Source organism: Curcuma longa, chromosome 4, assembly GCF_044706935.1.
Source record: "Curcuma longa cultivar G26 ecotype Majalengka, Jawa Barat chromosome 4, ITB_CL_G26_1.1, whole genome shotgun sequence".
Classification (NCBI taxonomy): domain Eukaryota; kingdom Viridiplantae; phylum Streptophyta; class Magnoliopsida; order Zingiberales; family Zingiberaceae; genus Curcuma; species Curcuma longa.
Window position 1 is genome coordinate 20,607,154 of NC_133864.1, and position 18,379 is coordinate 20,625,532.

The window sequence follows — 18,379 nt, forward strand, 5'->3', positions numbered from 1 at the left end:
ACAATAATTAGTATTTTCTTAAAAAGTTATATACATACACGCTAAAACCAATAAAATGAGCCTTAATTAGATAAGAATGCATCATCCCCAATAAAAATGGTCTTTAATCAGTAAATAAAGCCAAAATTAAAAACATAATTAGACCAAATACTGAATTGTATTATTTTTAGATCTTAACTGACCTAAATCAAAAAACACCAACCAACAATTAGAACAGACATAAGCAATTTGATCACTAGCAGTCCAGTCCACACAACAATCAGCAATAACCATCACTTCTGTGAAGTGCAATTTGGCACAGAGAGACTTCACTGGCAAATTGAATTTCTCATTTATTTTATGCAAACTTCAAATTGCAAATGCTTTGATATCGAATATCGACCCCTTGTTAAGGGTGTATAGTGGTCTGTAACATATATAAAGATCGATGTGTGTTTTGACATCTCAAACATGATTAATCTTCGACGAATCAGCTGGCCTTGCTCAATGCAAAGGCAGTCTTGATCCAGACTGATGGCCCAGGTGCTTGCAAATGAAGTCACCAGCAGCCATAAGCTTCCCAGATCCACATTGGTTTTTATCCCTAAACCATGTAGCATGTACACTACATCTTCAGTGGCAACATTCCCGGAAGCTCCCTTCGCGTGGGCATCCACCCAGGCCGGCCACAGACGAATCCACAACACTGATTCCCATCTATAAAAGCAATGGACATGTTTAAAAGTAGTCGTGGTTATCGCCAACAAGTTGTGTTAGTCCCAAATATTCGGGATTGGCTATGTGCTTCCTAGAAAAAAAATGGAGGATTTTACTTACTTGGAGGGCCACCAGAATATTTGGAAGTGCTTGGCCATAAGTATCATGGAAATGGACAGCAATCTTGTCCACTGGAATGAGTGAAGTCACGGCTTCTAGCATTGGGATCACAGAACCTTCATGGCAGAAATATCCATGTTAGACTAGCATCGTGTTTGAATTGATACAGTGTGGATAAAACTACTACCAACACAATATTGATGTTTCAGGATCGACAGTCTTAATAGTCATTAAAATTTGGAGCTCGGCTCAAGAAAGCCAAAACAGTTTACTCAATCTTACCTAGAGTACCAATGCCAATGGTATCACCAAGTGAGATCTCATAGCAGCCCATGTCATAGAGTTCTTTTGCCACATATGCCACCTTTTCTGGAGGCATTGGTCCTTCTGTGGGGCATCCCACAACACAGGACACATACCTATCAATTAAATGAGGTCCATTTGAGATGCCATCAGAAAAATTAGTGCTGAATGCAAAAAGAAAAAAAAAGGAACATAAAATGTGAAAGAAAAAAAAATAATGAGAATATCGCAAATACCACACTGAGGTGAACCTCCCTTTTCATTTGGAAAAGGGGGCAACAGCCAGTGGATTCCCATTGCTACATAGCACTCTAGATAGTAAGTAGTGCATTAGCCTATCATCTTGAAACAAGAAAATAATGTGAATCTTCAAGCAAGTTGTTGGCAGCCAAATTCAAACCAGAATCTGGACAAACTGAGGTTTTCTCGAGAATATGTGGTCACTGGATTAGAATAGCAGTTGCACACAACATACATTTGATATCAAGGGGGAAAAGACAGCAGTTGTACAGACACCAGAATTGATGGCTAAGAAGACGGAGCAAATGATAAACCACCAAGTTGGGAGGGTATAATCTATGACAGGTATGATAAAATGTGTAAAAAGCTAGCTAAATATTCTTTGGTTGAGATTGAGCTTTACAATGGTAATGACAGATAACTATGGATAGGGAGGAAGGTCGTACCCACGAACAGGTATGTTGAGTTCTTTTGCAGCAGCAATAACTTCACGATAACGTGTAAGGCTCTCTTCAATGCTGCAATTAATGTTTGACTTGGAAAAGGACTCAGAAGCTGATGCAAATACTGCGACTTCCTTTGCACCAGCTGCAATAGCTGCTTTAAATCCCTGAATATTCCTTGTGTAACTATAAACTCTTCCTCAGATAATGAGAGCTACCCTGCAACCTTAGGTTCAGACATAAACTATTGAACTTACTTTTAGATTTGGAGTCAGGACAGGTAATCTGACACCATGAACATCATGAATTGCTTCCACAACATCCTTAGCATCTGCTAACTGCAGCAAAATACTGATCTCAAAATTTGAAGGTTCAATATATCATGAATGGGGAATCATGTTGTTCCCCTCAATCAAATATTTCAAGCTTTGAAGACTATATTGAGAAATTAGATACAGAATTTGGGTCCTAATTGTATAAGATTAGAAATATTCAATTTAAGAATAATTGGCTTATATTATCTTACCATTCTCTCTTGTTCATCACTTCATTAGAAGTGAACCTTTGTAAGTTCCTTTGAAAAAAGTATATTTACGCTTTTTTACTATTAAAAATTTACAAGTTCAATAAACAACATATTGACTCAATAGGAACTGTTATTACCTGTGGTACCCATTTTGGAGAAACAAAGCTTGTGGCTTCAACAACAGATAAACCAGACAAAACCAACTTCTTTATTAATTCAACTTTTACAGCTGCAGGTACAATGTGCTTTTCATTTTGTAAACCATCTCTAGGACCAACTTCAACTATTTTCACAAATTTTGGCATGCCACCAAAAAACTGCAAATGCGACATTTATCAGTTTGATTATATTTTTTTCTTGAATATGTAATGCAAGACAAAATCAAGCAACAACGGCCAGCTATAACATGAGTTACAGGGCATTAACAAAAGTCAAATGAAAGAATATGAAGAACAAATTGAAAAAAAATTTGAAAACCTAAGTTATGTATGAACACATGGGAAAAAGGATTATTCTCCAGCATAAGTCCTATGACAACAGGGTTCTGTTTCAAGGGGTATGCGATTTCTACTCAACACATAGGATTACTCTAAATTCAAAACATTCTCTGGTATTGATACTAATCTCAACATTAAAATAAGCTGAAATTATTCATTTTTCCATTACTCTTTACAAGGGAATTTTGCTATCTAAAAATGCACATATGCAAGTTATTCCAAGAGGACCCATAAAAAGGATTTTGCTGAACCAATGAGTCACAAAAACCTTGTTGAATACCACTTGATTCTCATCATCATGTGATAACCAAACCAGGGAATCTCTAGAAATTTTCTCTCTTGTTTGTCTCCTCCAGCCATAATCTTCACTGACAAGAAGAAAGTTGAGGCTGATTAGAAACAGACCACAGAAAATAGTAATGACTTAAAACAAACAAAGAGGAGAAATTCATTTTGAACTATGATCATGTAATTTCAGAATAAAGTGGAAATCAGAAAAAAAAATCATGAAACTCCAAAGCAAATAATGCAAAATTATATTTTATCTAAGAATGCTGCACCAAGTTCTCTTATTCACACTACTAAAGAAATTCTCTTGGATCACAATGGAACACAAGTGTGATAACATTCATAGCATTTGAAAGGTAAAAACAACATGAACATTTGGTAACAAAAGAGTTAGAATTCTAATTCAGTAAACAAATCATCAAATTTCCTTTTGTACCTTTCCTAATTACATTTGACATGACATAGCCACCAATTATTTATTCATGCACCTACAACATAATAGTGAATACTTTCACAAATTAGCCATTCAAGCAGAGAGATTTCTTTATAACACAGTTGGGCATTTCATATAAAAGATCACATATAAGCTTTCAGTTTGGGTGCAAAATTTCCCATAATAGCCCATCAGGCAGTAGCCATTCTTTACTTTAAATCAATGGGAGTCCATCTACCACAAATAAATGCATTAGTGAATATAAGTGTACAAAGAAAAATATTAATGACCCTATGGCATACAGTACTGCATCATTGCAGGAAAGGGTTCTAGGAGATCTTCTCATGGTCTAGCATTAATAACAACACTCCTACAATATTTATGTCGAATGCATTTCTCCCTGAAGAACAATAGCAGAAAATAGTCAATTCACATCATGTAAACAACAGGTTGGTGAATTTTTATATATAATATCCTAATATATTTATTACACAACTTTTTGTAGTATCAAAATAATTTGTTTTTTTAGACAACTACAACAACAACAACCAAGCCTTATCCCACTAGGTGAGGCCGGGTTGTTTTTTTTTTAGACAACTATCATATAAAATTTTGAAATAATAATTTAATCTTTCTTTTGGCTTCCCTTACTGCAAGTAATTAAAGTAAGAGAACTGAAAAAAACTTCTATCTATTGACTCTTGGAATCCATGCAGAAAAAAGCTATTTTAGCACATGCAGAAAATTAAGATAAATGTAAAAAAACCAAATAAAACTAATTACTAGAGATTTTCAAAAGGAATAACCTTAAATCATAATGAACTATAATCCAACTGTCAAACTTACCTGCAACTGTTAGATGAGCTACACTCTCTGGCTTCAATTAGGCAACAACCAGCTTCAGTGTCATCAACTCTTGGCCTACAGGCAGTGGAAGTGGAACGTTGAAGCCTACCAATAAAACTCAATCTTGGCATGTTATCAAAACCTAGAGGCTCCTCTAAGCTTGACATTTTTACAATGAATGCCAATTATAAGAGCGCCCCTGCAAGAAGCAGTTGGTCCACCACCCTTAGATTTTAACTAATACAAAAATTAGTATGACAAAAGTTTTTAATGCACTTCCTAGAAAAAAAATTGATACTTAAACTAGATGATAATTACTTCCACAAACATTTTGTTGAAATGTATGTTCTTAAACTAGTTGATTATTATTCAAAAATAAGAAGAATTACTAGTCTACTGTGTTAAAATAACACCTCAAATTCTTGCTGAAAAAATTACAAAGGAGGAGAACATGACATTATAACACTGGTTTTCAAGAGAAATTTAAAAAAAAAACTAAGAATGCAACTGAAGTCCAGACTTCAAAATGAATCTCGACTGAATGCTAAGAACTTGGTAACTCCAGACTTCAAAATGAACACAGAAATGCATTAATTTGGCATGCGCAGAACCTCAAAACACACCATTTTATTTCGTCGCCTAAAAACAACATTTGCACATTGTTTACATTCTACGAAAAATAAAAAAAGTCAAAACTTAGCCCAGAAAAAGAAAATCGAAGTTTCTTTAAATGAAATCAAATCATGGAATCATCAAAACTAAACTAAACATCAAAGTTAAACCACCAATTTATTCCTCAGACCATCACAAAAAGGGGGGAGAAAGAAGACAGTTTCCTGCTGACCTGAAACCAAAAACTCAGAAGAGAACGAGGGAGCAAGCAGATGAACCAAAGATTCTCCTTTCTCAATTTCAAACAGGTGAAAGAGTACACTTCGATTGGAAGCGAAGCAAGCGATTCGATCGAGTTGATTGTTAGGGGACCTTGCACTATCAAGTTAGCAGACCGGTGCCTTGCCCTTTTCGCCCACCTACAACTCCGATCGACGCCGCAAAAAATCAAACGCGCGAAGGAGGAAATAGAGGGGGAGAAGGTGGACTTGAGGTAGGTGGGAGGAAAGCCGTACGAGGGGACCAAGAACGCGTCGTCGGCCACAGAGCACCGAGCATTAATTAATCGCACCCTATTTTCCGGGAGCTTAAAATTATCTGAGCCGTCGATCCTCGGCTAACGTTCGACTCAGTCGCATTCCTGGACGTAGGATTTGACGGTTCAAGTCAGTAGTTACGTCGTTTGTTTTTAACCGATCCACTGTGTGCTTTGGTGCACGGGACACCGCATTGGGTGCCGTCAATTCTGACACGTGTTCTTTCAATAGTCCGCGCCTTTTGGCTTTATATTATTCGTCATTTTTCATACATTGACGACAACGAGGGTTTACCGGAGCAATTACGTGTTGGCAACTAGATGTTCTAGAAAGTGTACTATTTTTAACCTAAATGGTTGTTTAATTTAATGAAAAATTAGAAATTAATTATTAACTTGGGTTAAAAACATGTTTGTCATAGTTAACGTCTACCTACCACTACTATTATTATTAATGAATTAATTATGATTTGCAATTAGGTGGTCTCAACTAATTGAGTTAATGAAATTAGTTAGGCCTCGGCCCTGGGACCACAGTTTTCATTCGAAAAAATAAAGCATGCTATGACGTCATAACTCAAGAGTTTCATTATCTTTAAAATGAAGCAAATTTCATTAAAAATATCACGGCAACTCTAACTTAGCACCTCCACTGTATTAGCCAATTCATATATAATCCCCATCATCCTTGAGTTCATAATCTACTCTCTTACCTCTACGTCTACGACTTCATTAATATTTTATGTTGTCCTTAGCTCACCTTGGATTAGGCTCTTAACCGTCCGATACTTCATTGTTTACTGATGCGGCGGAGATAGTTATTTTCACATGGCATAGTCAAATCAACAGTCACGCTAAGTTAGAAGTTAAAGTCAAGATGAGCTCAAATCTGGTCAAGATGAGCTCAGGTCAAGACAAGCCTTGTTCAGGTTCAATCAAGACGAACTCCAGTTAAGACTTTGATGGAAACAGCCCAAAAAGAAGACCTCAACTCAATTCAATTTGAGCCGCATCTGAATGTGGTTCATCCAAATTGTGATTCGGCTCGACAATTGCTGAAGCGTTGATTACCAAAGGATACTACAGTTAAGGCACCAATCACCAAGAGAGGTGTTTCTTAGCAACCAAATGAAGAGGTGTGCTCGTTATGAACCTGAGCCACCTTTTCATTTTCTATTTAAAGGTAACATGTTACACCATCAAGGGAAGTAATCTCATAACTTTCTACTCTCTTTACTTTTCTCTAGTCATTCTCTCCACTTTTTCTTTAAGGTCTGACTTAAGTGTCAGAGAGGCTACGTTAAATTTTACCTTAGTCCCCAATTCTAACAACTTCTTTAAGTCTTTGTAGACTTTTTTGCGAAAGATTTCCTCTCTATTCAATATCCCGAGTATCGATCCGAAGGTAGTCAACCTATTAAAGTCCTACCTAAAGGTAGTCGGTATATTGAAGTCTGACTTGAAGATAGTCAGTCTATTAAAATGATCTATAGATTAAATCCAAGTTATGGGTTGAGATGGTTGGGTGTGGAAGCTAAATAATTGAGGAAATAAGATTTTAGATTGAAATGGAAGAGTTGCTTACATTTACATTTCTTACATTTGCTCTCTTAATATTTTTAACTTGCTCACTTATTAACTCTTGACAACAATTGTTTATTAACTCTTGATAACTTTCCGAAGCAATTCTTCATTTCCCAAACTTTGACCATGAAATTCTAGAATAATGTGTTCAAATTAGATTTCCATTGGCGTGTCAAAGATTACAAATTAATATCATTCAATACTCCCTCTTAATTTATAATCTTAGTTGCTTCTTGAATTTGTTAAATTTATCAATTGTGTCGACTTTTATCATGATGTCTACTAGCTGATTATGTCTTGATAAACTTCATGCGTATTTCTTTTTGATTATCTAAATCTCGAATGAAGTGATATCGTAGTTCAATATGCTTGGATTCTTTATCATTGGAATTGTAGACATATGGTCATAAAATAAATGATTATTTGTTCATCTTGTTTAAATTTTAAATCTTTCAAAATTCTTTTAATTCAAACTGGCTCACAAGTTGCATCTATTGTAGTTATATATTCTGCTTTTATTGAAGATAATGTTATAGATTTTTATTTCTTTGAGCTCCAAGATATCACATTTGATCCTAGACAAAGGATATATCCAGAGGTTTTTTTTTTGAACCTCTATCTATGTACCTACTAAGCTTACATTTGATTTTGCCCAATCACTATCTATGTACCTACTAAGCTTACATTTGATTTCCTTTTTGAACTCAATACCATGACTCTTTGTACTTTTAAGGTATCTTAAGATCCTTTTTGTTACTGCTAAATGAATTCGGTTCATTTACGAATCTAGATAGCAAACTTACTAAATGTGTGATATATTATTGGTGCGGAGAGCACCAGATGATCGAACCTTTATTTTGATGATGACACGAGGTTCAAGTTAAGTGTGTGTTGTGTACTGACAAGCTTATCTAGTGTGCAGGGAGCATAGAAAAGTCCTAGTTGAGGCTAGACAAAGTAAATCCTAATTGCGACTAGGCGAAGGTAAGTCCTGGTTTGGAGGATCAGACAGAAGTCTTAGTAAGGTCAAGTGCACCAGGTGCAAGTCCAGACAGGTCAGGAGAACCGAGAAGCATGACAGAAATCCAACCAGGTCAAGAGAACCAGATGCTTGGTGGAAGTCTAGGCGGTCAGGTGGATCGATAGCCTAGCAGCAAATCCTGGGGGCCAAGGATTATGGCTAAGCGAAAAGTCCAACATACTTATTGACAAATCAGGTAAATTCTTCCAAGTGGAGTGGGTAAGGGTGCGTTCCCAGAGTGGAATAGTAGGCGTCGGTCTAACCCAGGAGTTCACTGGAAACTTGAAGTTAAGACCACTTAACAGTTCAAAAAATGTTAATCCAATTCTGTTGCTTTGGCTTTTGGACTAACTTGTAATGCAGATTGAAGAGACGAGAATTTTGACTTCGAGCGACTCTATCCGGAATCCAGACGACCAGAGGTCCAAGGGCCTGGAAGGTGAATCCAGGCGACTCGGATTCGGATAATCGCAGTGGAAGTCAAAATTCATCCGGTACCTCCATGTCAGCACGGAGTTGACTGGAAGGGGAATCTGTTAGAATTAGCCCTTAGTGTCAATTCAGATTGAGTTGGACTCGAGTTGGACTCGAGTCAACTCAGATTGTGTGAGACTCGAATTGGACTCAAGTCACACAAGCCAATTCGAATTCATCAAAAGATTATCATGCATGAGATGCATGATCTTCATTAAAAGAAGAGAAAGATTATCATGCATGAGATGCATGATCTTCATTAAAAGAAGAGAAAGATCTTCATGCATGAGATGCATGGAAGTTAATAAAATATTAATTCTTTAGATCACTAAAAGCCAAAAAATCCTTCATCCTTCATATCCCATGGTAGGATATAAAAAGGAGTGAGAGGCTCTTGATGAAGGGTTGTTGGATGCTCTTGCCTACCTTGTGGCTAGCATCACAGTTTGGTTCTTCTTCATCTCAGTGTTTGTGTGGATATCGTGGAGGCGCAAACACACTGATCGTGTTGAGATCCGTGAACCTTTGAAGGCAAGAGCTGCTGTCGGGATTGCGAAGGGCTCGCATCAAAGGTAACCTCGATTCTAGTAGGTAGAATCGTCAAACGAGTATGTTTTTCGCATGGATCTTCTAGAGGGATCCTGTTTTTCGCTGCGTATATGCGATTAAAATTGTTTGATGACGCATATAGATCCCTACAGAATCTAGGTGACTGAAAGTGCCGAGTCAATAGCGTCGATGGCGGATCGACGTGGAGGCGCCTGGAAGGGGAATCTAGGCGCCCGGAAAGCCTTATAAAAGAGCTTCGACAGAACGCTTCCAAACATCAATTCAAAGCATTCCATAGTAACCCGACGACAGTCTGCGCACGAAGGATCACTCTAGAAGTCATCGTAATGCTAGAGTTCGCACCGCAAGCTTCATGTCATTCTCCGATTTGGGTAACGATTTATTGTATGCTTTAATTTCTACGATAAAGTTTTTATTGTGATTCTGTTTTGTAAATCGTTACAACACCTCTCCATAAGGAAGGAATTAATTAGTGGATTGTTCATACGTAAATGATCAAAGATCGTGGGCCTTAGAGTAGCAGCCTATGGCTGTGAACTAAGTAAAAAAAGATCTTGTGTTCTTCTTGTGTCATGATTCTTTTATTTCCGCTGCAACATTCTCTGATTCACGAACGAATGAAAATATTCAACGAATTTATGAAAATCAAGAAAATGCTAAAAGATAGCGCTATTCACCCCCCCCCCCCCCCCCCCCCCCCCCCCCCCCTCTAGCGCTCTCTTCAATCCTACATATATGACCTTGTGTTAAGATAGATTAAGGAACCAATTAATATTCTATGAGAGTGACATCAACCTTTTCACTATTGTAATTAACTTGAAAATTTTCATTTAATGTCATAGGAGGGAGACTAGCTTGCACTACTCATGTTGAATTTTTTTGAGAAGATATTCTATGCATCTTTCTTGAGATAGAAATTTTTTTCCAATTAGCCTTTGCTTGACTTAAATTCCATGAAAATATTTCATAAGTCCCAAGTCTATCATTTCAAAATCTTTCATCATTTTATTTTTAAATTTTTTCCACTATAGTTTTATTGGTCCCAAAGTAGATGAGATCATCGAGATAAAAGCACACGATCAAGAAGTCCTTTTCAACTGTCTTCACATGGAGAGATGATTTACTTGCGCTTTGATTGAAGTCATTTTCTATGGAGTAATTGTTGATTTTGCTATTACATACTCGGGATGCTTGCCTTAACCCATGTAATATTTTTTAAGTTGAAAGACTTGTTTTCCTTTGATATCAAAACTCTCATGGTGCGTTTGGTTAACGATAACCTTGGTTATCTATCAAAGGTTATCATTGATAACCCTATTTGGTTTAGGTAATGACCAATTCTCAAGTAGTGAAGAATGTCCGCCACATCAGCAAATGTCAGCAAAATGTTAGTAAAAGGTAATGACAAATGTCAACAAAATGTTAGTAAAAGGTAATGAAGAATTACCTCAGAAGCCTTAGGTTTTCTTGGATTTTAGAGTTAATAACAAAATTATCCTCACAGTTCTACGCACAGAGGCGAATATGTGGTTGTTTAGGGTGAGGAAGGAGCGGAGGTGGGGGAGGGGTGGATGAAGGGGATGGCTCATTTTATTGGTGATGGGAAGGTGTCGACAAGCGATGACGACACCAAACGACGGCAGCGATGACGGCTAGCAGCGACACCAGTTCTCTTCTTTCATTCTCTATAATGATACCCAGACGGAGGGGGAGCAGCAGCTTGTGAATTGCTAGTGATGGAAAGACATTAGCCAACGACGACATCGATTTGCAGTAACAGCGACACCTGCTCGCAACGGTAGCAACGTCGACTTGCAACGACAGCGACGTCGACTCATAGCGGCGACGATGCCAACTCGTAGCGGCGGCGACGCCAGCTGGCAACAATGGCAAGAGTGCATGGGTAAGGGAGACCATTGACACAATAAATAAAAAAAATCGACCATTGGCGCAGTAAAAAACAAAATGAATTAAAAATTTAGGCTTAAATAAGATGATTTAAAATAGTAAAACATTAGGTTATATTTTGTGAAACCAAGGGTAATATAATAAACCAAATAAGTTTTGTTGCATTACTTAGGATCGAACCAAATAATGTTATGTTATGTTTTATTCCCCGTAACTATGATTATGTGCATGATAATTTGAATCAAATACATCCTCAAGTTGTTCGACATATACTTCCTCCTGAATTTCTCCATTCAAGAATATTGATTTTACATCAAGTTGAAAATATTTATTTCCAACTAAGTTGCAAAAGTTAGAGCAATATGAATTGTTTCTATACTTGCAACTGGAGCAAATATTTTTATGAAGTCAATTTATCATTGTTGAGAATATCCTTTTGCAACGACTTGAGCCTTGTATTTTTGAATCGAGCCATCTTCATTGTATTTAATTTTACAAACCTATTTTAGACCAATAGGCAAGTCAACGAGCTCCTATATATATTTTTTTCAGTTGTGGATAGTTCATCATGCATTGCTTTCATTCTTTGATGCTTCTTCAAAAATTGAAGTTCACAAGAGAACAACTCAAACTCAACGGAGTCATAGATTTCAATTAGCAATTGGATTTTTCTTGGGGGATTTCTGAGTCACTTTGTTCATTAATTATAGGAAATTCTACGGGAAGCATATTAGTAATATTGTGGACTTGAGATGGACTAGGTTGAAATGATATTAGATTATCAAAATGAGGTGATTGAGTTGGCAACTTCTTTCCCTTTCCAATTCCAAGTAGTTTTCTCATCAAAGATAACATCTCGAGATATAATGAATTTATTTGTTAATGGATTTAACAAATGGTATCCGTTCGATTCATCGCTGTAGCAAAAAAAAAAGAAGTTTTTGGCCTTTCTTATCAAATTAAATATTCACGATCTTGTGATGGTATAAGTGCATATGTAATGCTGCCAAATATTCTGAAATGATCAACTCCTGACCTTTTCATACACCAAGCTTCATATGAGGCTTTATTTTTGACAGCTTTAGTTGGTGATTGATTGAGAAGGTATATAATTATATGTACAACTTTTGCCCAATATAGATTTGGAATTCCCTTGCCTTTTAGCATGCTTCTTGCCATTTAAACAATCATGCGATTTTTTTCGACTATGTCATTTTATTGAGGGCATCTACTAATTGTCAATTATCTTTTAATATCATTAACTTTATAATATTCCATGAATGGATTCTAGAGAAATCCTGCGTCCCGATTAATTCTTAAAGTTTTCGTAAGAAAATCACTTTGTCTCTTTACCAGTGCTTTAAATTATAGAAAAATATATAATAAAATGCTTCAGATTTATAACTAAGAATGTATATCTACATCATTATGGTGAAGTCATCCACAAAGATAATAAAATATTTTTTCTTCGTAGGAGTAGGAGTTTGCATTGGTCCATAGATATCTGAATGGACAAGTTCAAGTGGTGTTTTTGCTTGCTATGACGACTTTGAAAATGGAAACTTATGCATTTTTTTCATTAATCGATCACCAAGAATGAAGACCCTTTTGATTAAGATGACCATATCACAAATATCATAGATGAGACAAATCTACATCTTCCATTTTAAATGCACAATTATTGTTTACTGACAATACGATGAAAAAAGTTTTATTCTTCATTTCAACATTTGCCACAGGATTATTTTTCTTTTTATAAAAAATTTTACACTTTCCATCATCAAAATGGATTGAAAAATCATTTTGAATAAGTTGTCCAATAATTAAGAGGTTGTACAAAAGACTCTGAACATAAAGAACATTAGTAATAAGATTTTTATTACCTCTCGTGGTTTGGACAACAATGATGGCTTTTCCTTTTAAACTCTTATAGGTTCCGTCACTGAGAATGATGCTTGAGTTAATGTTTGGATTAAGCTCCATAAATATATCTTTATTTCTCATGTGGTTGCTAGCACCGCTATCTTTATTTCTCTATCGATGCTTTGAAAATAGAATAGAATTTCATGTTATTTCTTTCAAGCAATTTGTGATATTTTTTCTCTTCTTATTTTGAAACCAACAATCCTCAAAAGTGGTTAGGAGTTTTGCTTCTCTTGCATTTAAAATAATAATCTTTTGACTTGTGATTATTTGATTTTTTTTGCAAATAATGTAAGAGTAAGCATTACCTGATTTTTTTATTATGTCTTACCTTTCCAATTGGTTTTCTTTATATTTTTCCTCCAATTGATGATTTTTTTCTTTTTGTATTTTGATCTTCATTAAGTCTATATAATGTCTTGAAACGACCTATAATAATTACTTGATCTGAAAGCTTGTTCAATTGATTGAGTATTATAACTATTAGCCCCCGGAATATAGCTGAGTTGGTTACGATGGAGTAGGCTTACAGAAGAGGACAAGGGTTCGAATCTCGACGAAGCCGAGCAATACCCTCCTCCGTCGTGACCAATTGCATTTTCTCGATTTACTTCCTCACAAATGGTCGTGGAGGCGACTATGTGGGGTCGCTGAGGTGGCGGATTCCACCTCTTGCAGAAGAGTATTAGAACTATTGCCCGGGGGCATAGTTGAGTTGGTTACGACGGAGCAGACTTGTAGAAGAGGGCAAGGGTTCGAATCTCAGTGAAGTCGAGACAATACCCTCCTCTGTCGTAGCCAACTATAATTTCTCGATTTACCTCCTCACAGATGGTCGTGGAGACAATACCCTCCTCTGTCGTGGCCAACTACAATTTCTCGATTTACCTCCTCACATATGATTGTGGAACCGACTGTGTGGGACTGTTAGGATGACAGATTTCACATTTTTGCAAAAGAGTATTAGAACTATTGATTTTTTACTTACATGTAAAAAATAAATCAATCAATTTATACATAGTCATTTTTGACAAGTCATTTGATTCTTCATTTGTAGCAATAACATAATTAAGCGGCAGAAATTAAAATACTTTTTCAATAATTTTTTTATCTTCTATGTCTAAGAGCCTTTTATTTAATTGATAATATTTGAGACATGTGAAAAGAAATTTTATATGGTCTTTAGTTCCTCCATTCTTAAATTATCAAAAGCTCTCTACAAAGATAGAAATTTTAATATAATTATCTTCTTTATTCTTTAAAATTTTTATTTTAATATTTGTCGAGTCTCTCTTGATATACAAAAAAATAAGAGGAAAAATAATTATTCTAATTCCTTGTTGAACGTAACGCATCATTATGTCTTTCTTTTTTATTCTTTCAATAATTTTTCATAATCTTTATCAATATTCACCTTCAAAGATAGCTACCTGGTATGTGCGAATAAAATAGATGGCATTTAATCGAGAAAAAAAAAGAAATCTTCATTTGAAAAATAATACACGTGCTCCTTTTCAATTGCAGATTCAGTTTTTTATATTTCAAATGAAGCATGAAATTTTGCTTCAAAACTGCTAGAAGTAAACAAAAAACAAAAAAAACTGCTATCTTCAAGAAAAACTGCTAGAAGCTATATATATATATATATATATATATATATATATATATATATATATATATATATATATATATATAATATTTATTATTATGTCATGAGATATGTTGCCAATTTAAAATAAAATAATAATTAATATTTATTGAAATATAATGTCCACTCAAGAGACAATCTAGGATTTGGATAACCTTGCCACCCCCAGAGATGTGGCTACTGGGATTATCATTTTAGGATTTGGATAACCTTGTCTCCGGGGTGATGGTGCCACGGTAGGATATCCAGGTTGTCACTCAGGCACCTGCGGTTCATCCCCAGCTACGGCGTATTTGTAGGAATTTTCCTCCAAATAGAAATCACAATCAAAGGATGCTGGGCATCTGGGTTGGCCGCTGCGTGCGTTTCCCGATTTACCCTGATGGCCAATGGGAAACTTTCGTAGGACCGGACCAATCACCCCCAGGGATTGAGTAAATGCGACTAACTGATTATCCTTTTTTTTAGTATTTGGATAACCTTTAAGAATCGTTACCTTATCATAATATTGCATGTTCACAAATACGAAATTTAATTTACTCAATGATTTCCAATGACCATTCTTATCATGTCTCATCTTGAAACAGAGATATAGAGTATTGACAATAACATTAAGAAAGATTTTAATTGCATAAATTCAGGAAAAAAAAACATGTACAATTACTTATGATAAGAAAACAAATTATCCATCAAAGTATGAGAAGGAATCAACAGTGGAGTAGAGGAGTTTAAAATGAGGCCATCTAATTTAAAAGCCATAACACCTCATTTTTCTGGCTGAAGACTGCTTGATGGCTCTTCAGCTGCTGGAAGGCCTGCTATTTCTCTCAATGGCTTCCACACAAACTTTCTCCTGCACTCATCAAATAACAGAAATTAACCTTGCCAAATAACAACATAAGAGAGACATGCAATCGAGCTCAACAAAAGTGGTGGTCAAGTTTACCAGTTCCCACATTCTGCTATGACCTTAACTTTTGGACGAAGGGTTGGAAGCAAGGCAAGGAATTGCAACTCGGCCTTTGAAAGAACCTATTTTTGGATGATTGAATTAAGTGTGTACATTAATTAAATCTGCATTTATAGTTGACAATGAGGGAGCTATGCATCTGAAGTCAAAGAAAACTAAACCTTGGCTTCTATGATCCAGAGAACAAGGCCCTTGGCATCAGGTGACATCAAGGAAAGCCTGTAATCCACTTCAGGTGGGAAGTACCATCTTGCTATGGGCTGTTTTCCTAGATGAGGCTGCATGCAAACATTTAGTGAGCTAAACGTTTGTGCATAAGTATTCAATTCTTAGAAGCTAAAACACAAATATACAATACTAGGTCAGATTCTAAACATTGGCAACCCCATCATCTCCATCATTTTAAATGTTTTTAAACATCTTCTAGCAGAGATGATTAATAGGACAATTATTGGCATAGATCTCCTTGTATACTATCTAGTCCTGCATAGTGCAAACATTGTTGCTATCATCTGCTATTCAGTGATTGCCCCCTTAAATTTGGGTAGTCTAAAGACTCCTGAAGAAATACAGTCCGTAAATCCACGATCTTGCATTTAGTTGTAAGTGTCTACCTTATTTTCATGTCAACAGGACAGCTTGAAGCTAGATCTAAAGCAGGCAAATTTGTTGAACAGGTTGATGGTACAAGAGGTTTAGATTGTGGCTTCCTGTGTCACCTAAACCCACTACTAATTCAGATACTAATTTCAAAGATCTTGGTATGTGACATCTGCTAAGAGTTTGTTAATCTATTTGATGATGCAAGTTTGCTTGATCATGTCAAGCAAATGGAGTTTGAGTGTTAACACTGAAGAAGCCATTTAGTCATCTGATGTACTGCCTCTTGAAGATGAAGTTGTACAGATGCAACAAGTGCAAATTCAGTTAAATGATTGTTATATTGCTAAAGAAACGCCTACAAAGTCAGATCACTTCACTCAGAAGGTCTGGTCAAACTCCAGGTATAGGGTTCGATGGTGTGTTTTCTTATGATAAACTATGTAGCGGTTTCTTCCCTTCCTAGTTCCTAATGTTGCGATTACAAACTTAGAGCTTGTGCTGATGGATGGCAAACTAATCTTATTACCTCACAAACGTGAGGGGGGTACATTGGCATGAAAAAACAGAAGACAATGTGGTTGATGGTAAGGAAGATCATGTGCAAGTTGATTAAAAAGATTGTTTTAATCAAATTAAATAGCAGAAATAAGTAATGGAAATCATGGAAAGAGGAGATTACGGACGGGGCAAACGGGGTGGATCTTTGTGACGGTGGACTCGAGGTCGCCGAGGCCGCGGGCGGTGAGGTCGAGGAATCGGTAGCCCTGGTACCGCAGGCGATTGAGGTAGCGCCCCTCGTACCCGCCTTCGTGAGGCGAGTATATCGCTAACGCCTTGTGCTTCTCCACGTCCTCCAGCCACCGCCCGAGATCCGGCAGTATCAGGTCGCCCCCGATCAGATCCGCCAGCCCGCACCTCACGCCCACTGCGGCCGCCCTCCTCCGCCTTTGCTGAACTCCACTCGCCGATCGAAGCGGCGTTGCCAGGTGAAAGGCGGTGGCCGATGACGCCATCCCTCTCTCCTCCTCTCTCGCAGGATAACGAAGCAGTTTCTTGTGTGGCTCGGGAAGAAGCGCCTTGTGGCGGGAAAGGGGATAAGATGTGGGCCGGACCCGGCCCAATTCCTCGAAGGAGTTCCACAGCACGGCCCATTGAGAAACCTATGAAATCACAGGGCCAAAGTGAAAATAACCCTCGTACCTATCTAAAAAACCGCATCCATGGCCATGGCGATCACAGAAAGGCAGCAAACCTAGCGGCGGTGTGGCCAGAGGGAACGGGAGAAGCGTTCCTGGAAGCTCTTGGGATGGGGTTGGGTTGGAAAACTCCATGCTTGATGCTTCATCTCCTCTCCTTTCCTCTACGGATCAATGGAGGATCGGGTGGAGATCGTCAAAACTCGTGTCTTCCAATTCCTCCCATTCCGATGGCTTCCATGGACTCCTCCCCTTCCCTGGAGAGCCTTTGATCTGCGACGACGACGACGCCGGTGATATCTCTTTGATTTCAACTAAAAGGGGAAGTATTTAATTTTTTTGTTTCAGGATCTGTATTTTTTCTTCTTGTAGTTGAACTTTGAAAGCTGATCTCTTCGATTTTATTTTCTTTTCGCTGATCTATATGGATCTACAAAAAAACTTCTTATCATGTGCTGCGAAGGATAAAAGACGCATTTTTTCAAATCATAACTTCCTTTTTTTCTCTCTCTCTCTCTCTCGTTTACTCATGAACTTTTGCAGGATGAAACCTTTGGATATAACGGCAATTTGAGAAACTTGCACTGGAAGTCAAAACCCTTTGCCCAGCTTTCAAGAGTTGATCTTGGATCATAAAAAGTAACTAAATCTTCTTTGTTCATGTATTAGTTCGTGGCTACGAAGCAAGGAACTGCATATTTCTGTTCTGATTGCTGATCATAAAAAGTAAGTGGAGTAACTTTCTTGCTGATCACAGGGGAACAATGTCATGGCTGCTCACGCATCAGTATATCAGCCTGGTTTCTCCAATAACGCGAAAGTTAGTCTTTTCCCTTTGGCTCAGCCATGAGATTTCTCAGGTGGGATACTAATCTAGTGAAAGTTTCACTTGTCCACATGAATTTATAAATATATACACTTTATTCTTTCATTTCCTTTGCCC

The 18,379-nt window shown here is 37.0% G+C and overlaps 1 protein-coding gene, 1 long non-coding RNA gene and 1 pseudogene across 2 annotated transcripts; 1 reads left to right on the plus strand and 2 right to left on the minus strand.

Moving 5' to 3' along the window:
- Positions 1-307: 307 nt before the first annotated feature.
- On the minus strand, positions 308-5,479 carry LOC141827775 (hydroxymethylglutaryl-CoA lyase, mitochondrial-like; annotated as a pseudogene).
- A 9,780-nt stretch (positions 5,480-15,259) lies between these two features.
- On the minus strand, positions 15,260-17,290 carry LOC141828446 (NAD(P)H-quinone oxidoreductase subunit N, chloroplastic-like). Its single transcript, XM_074715875.1, has 4 exons — positions 16,924-17,290; positions 15,799-15,915; positions 15,614-15,699; positions 15,260-15,520 (listed from the first exon to the last, which is right to left on the minus strand). The coding sequence occupies exons 1-4, from the start codon at positions 17,251-17,253 to the stop codon at positions 15,433-15,435; spliced, it is 621 nt and encodes a 206-aa protein (XP_074571976.1). The 5' UTR covers positions 17,254-17,290; the 3' UTR covers positions 15,260-15,432.
- A 205-nt stretch (positions 17,291-17,495) lies between these two features.
- On the plus strand, positions 17,496-18,367 carry LOC141828319 (uncharacterized). The gene is made up of 2 exons (XR_012601759.1): positions 17,496-18,075; positions 18,194-18,367. It is a non-coding gene; the product is annotated as an uncharacterized LOC141828319 (long non-coding RNA).
- The last annotated feature ends 12 nt before the right edge of the window (positions 18,368-18,379 follow it).

What these genes read in the sequence shown, in the direction of transcription:
- LOC141828446 (XM_074715875.1), bottom strand. Translation starts at nt 17,253, where the DNA reads ATGGCGTCATCGGCCACCGCCTTTCACCTGGCAACGCCGCTTCGATCG. An exon ending in AGATCCACCCCGTTTGCCCC is followed by an intron (nt 15,916 to 16,923) that starts GTCCGTAATCTC and finishes GTTTGCATGCAG; the next exon opens with CCTCATCTAGGAAAACAGCC. An exon ending in ATAGCAGAATGTGGGAACTG is followed by an intron (nt 15,521 to 15,613) that starts GTAAACTTGACC and finishes TGATGAGTGCAG; the next exon opens with GAGAAAGTTTGTGTGGAAGC.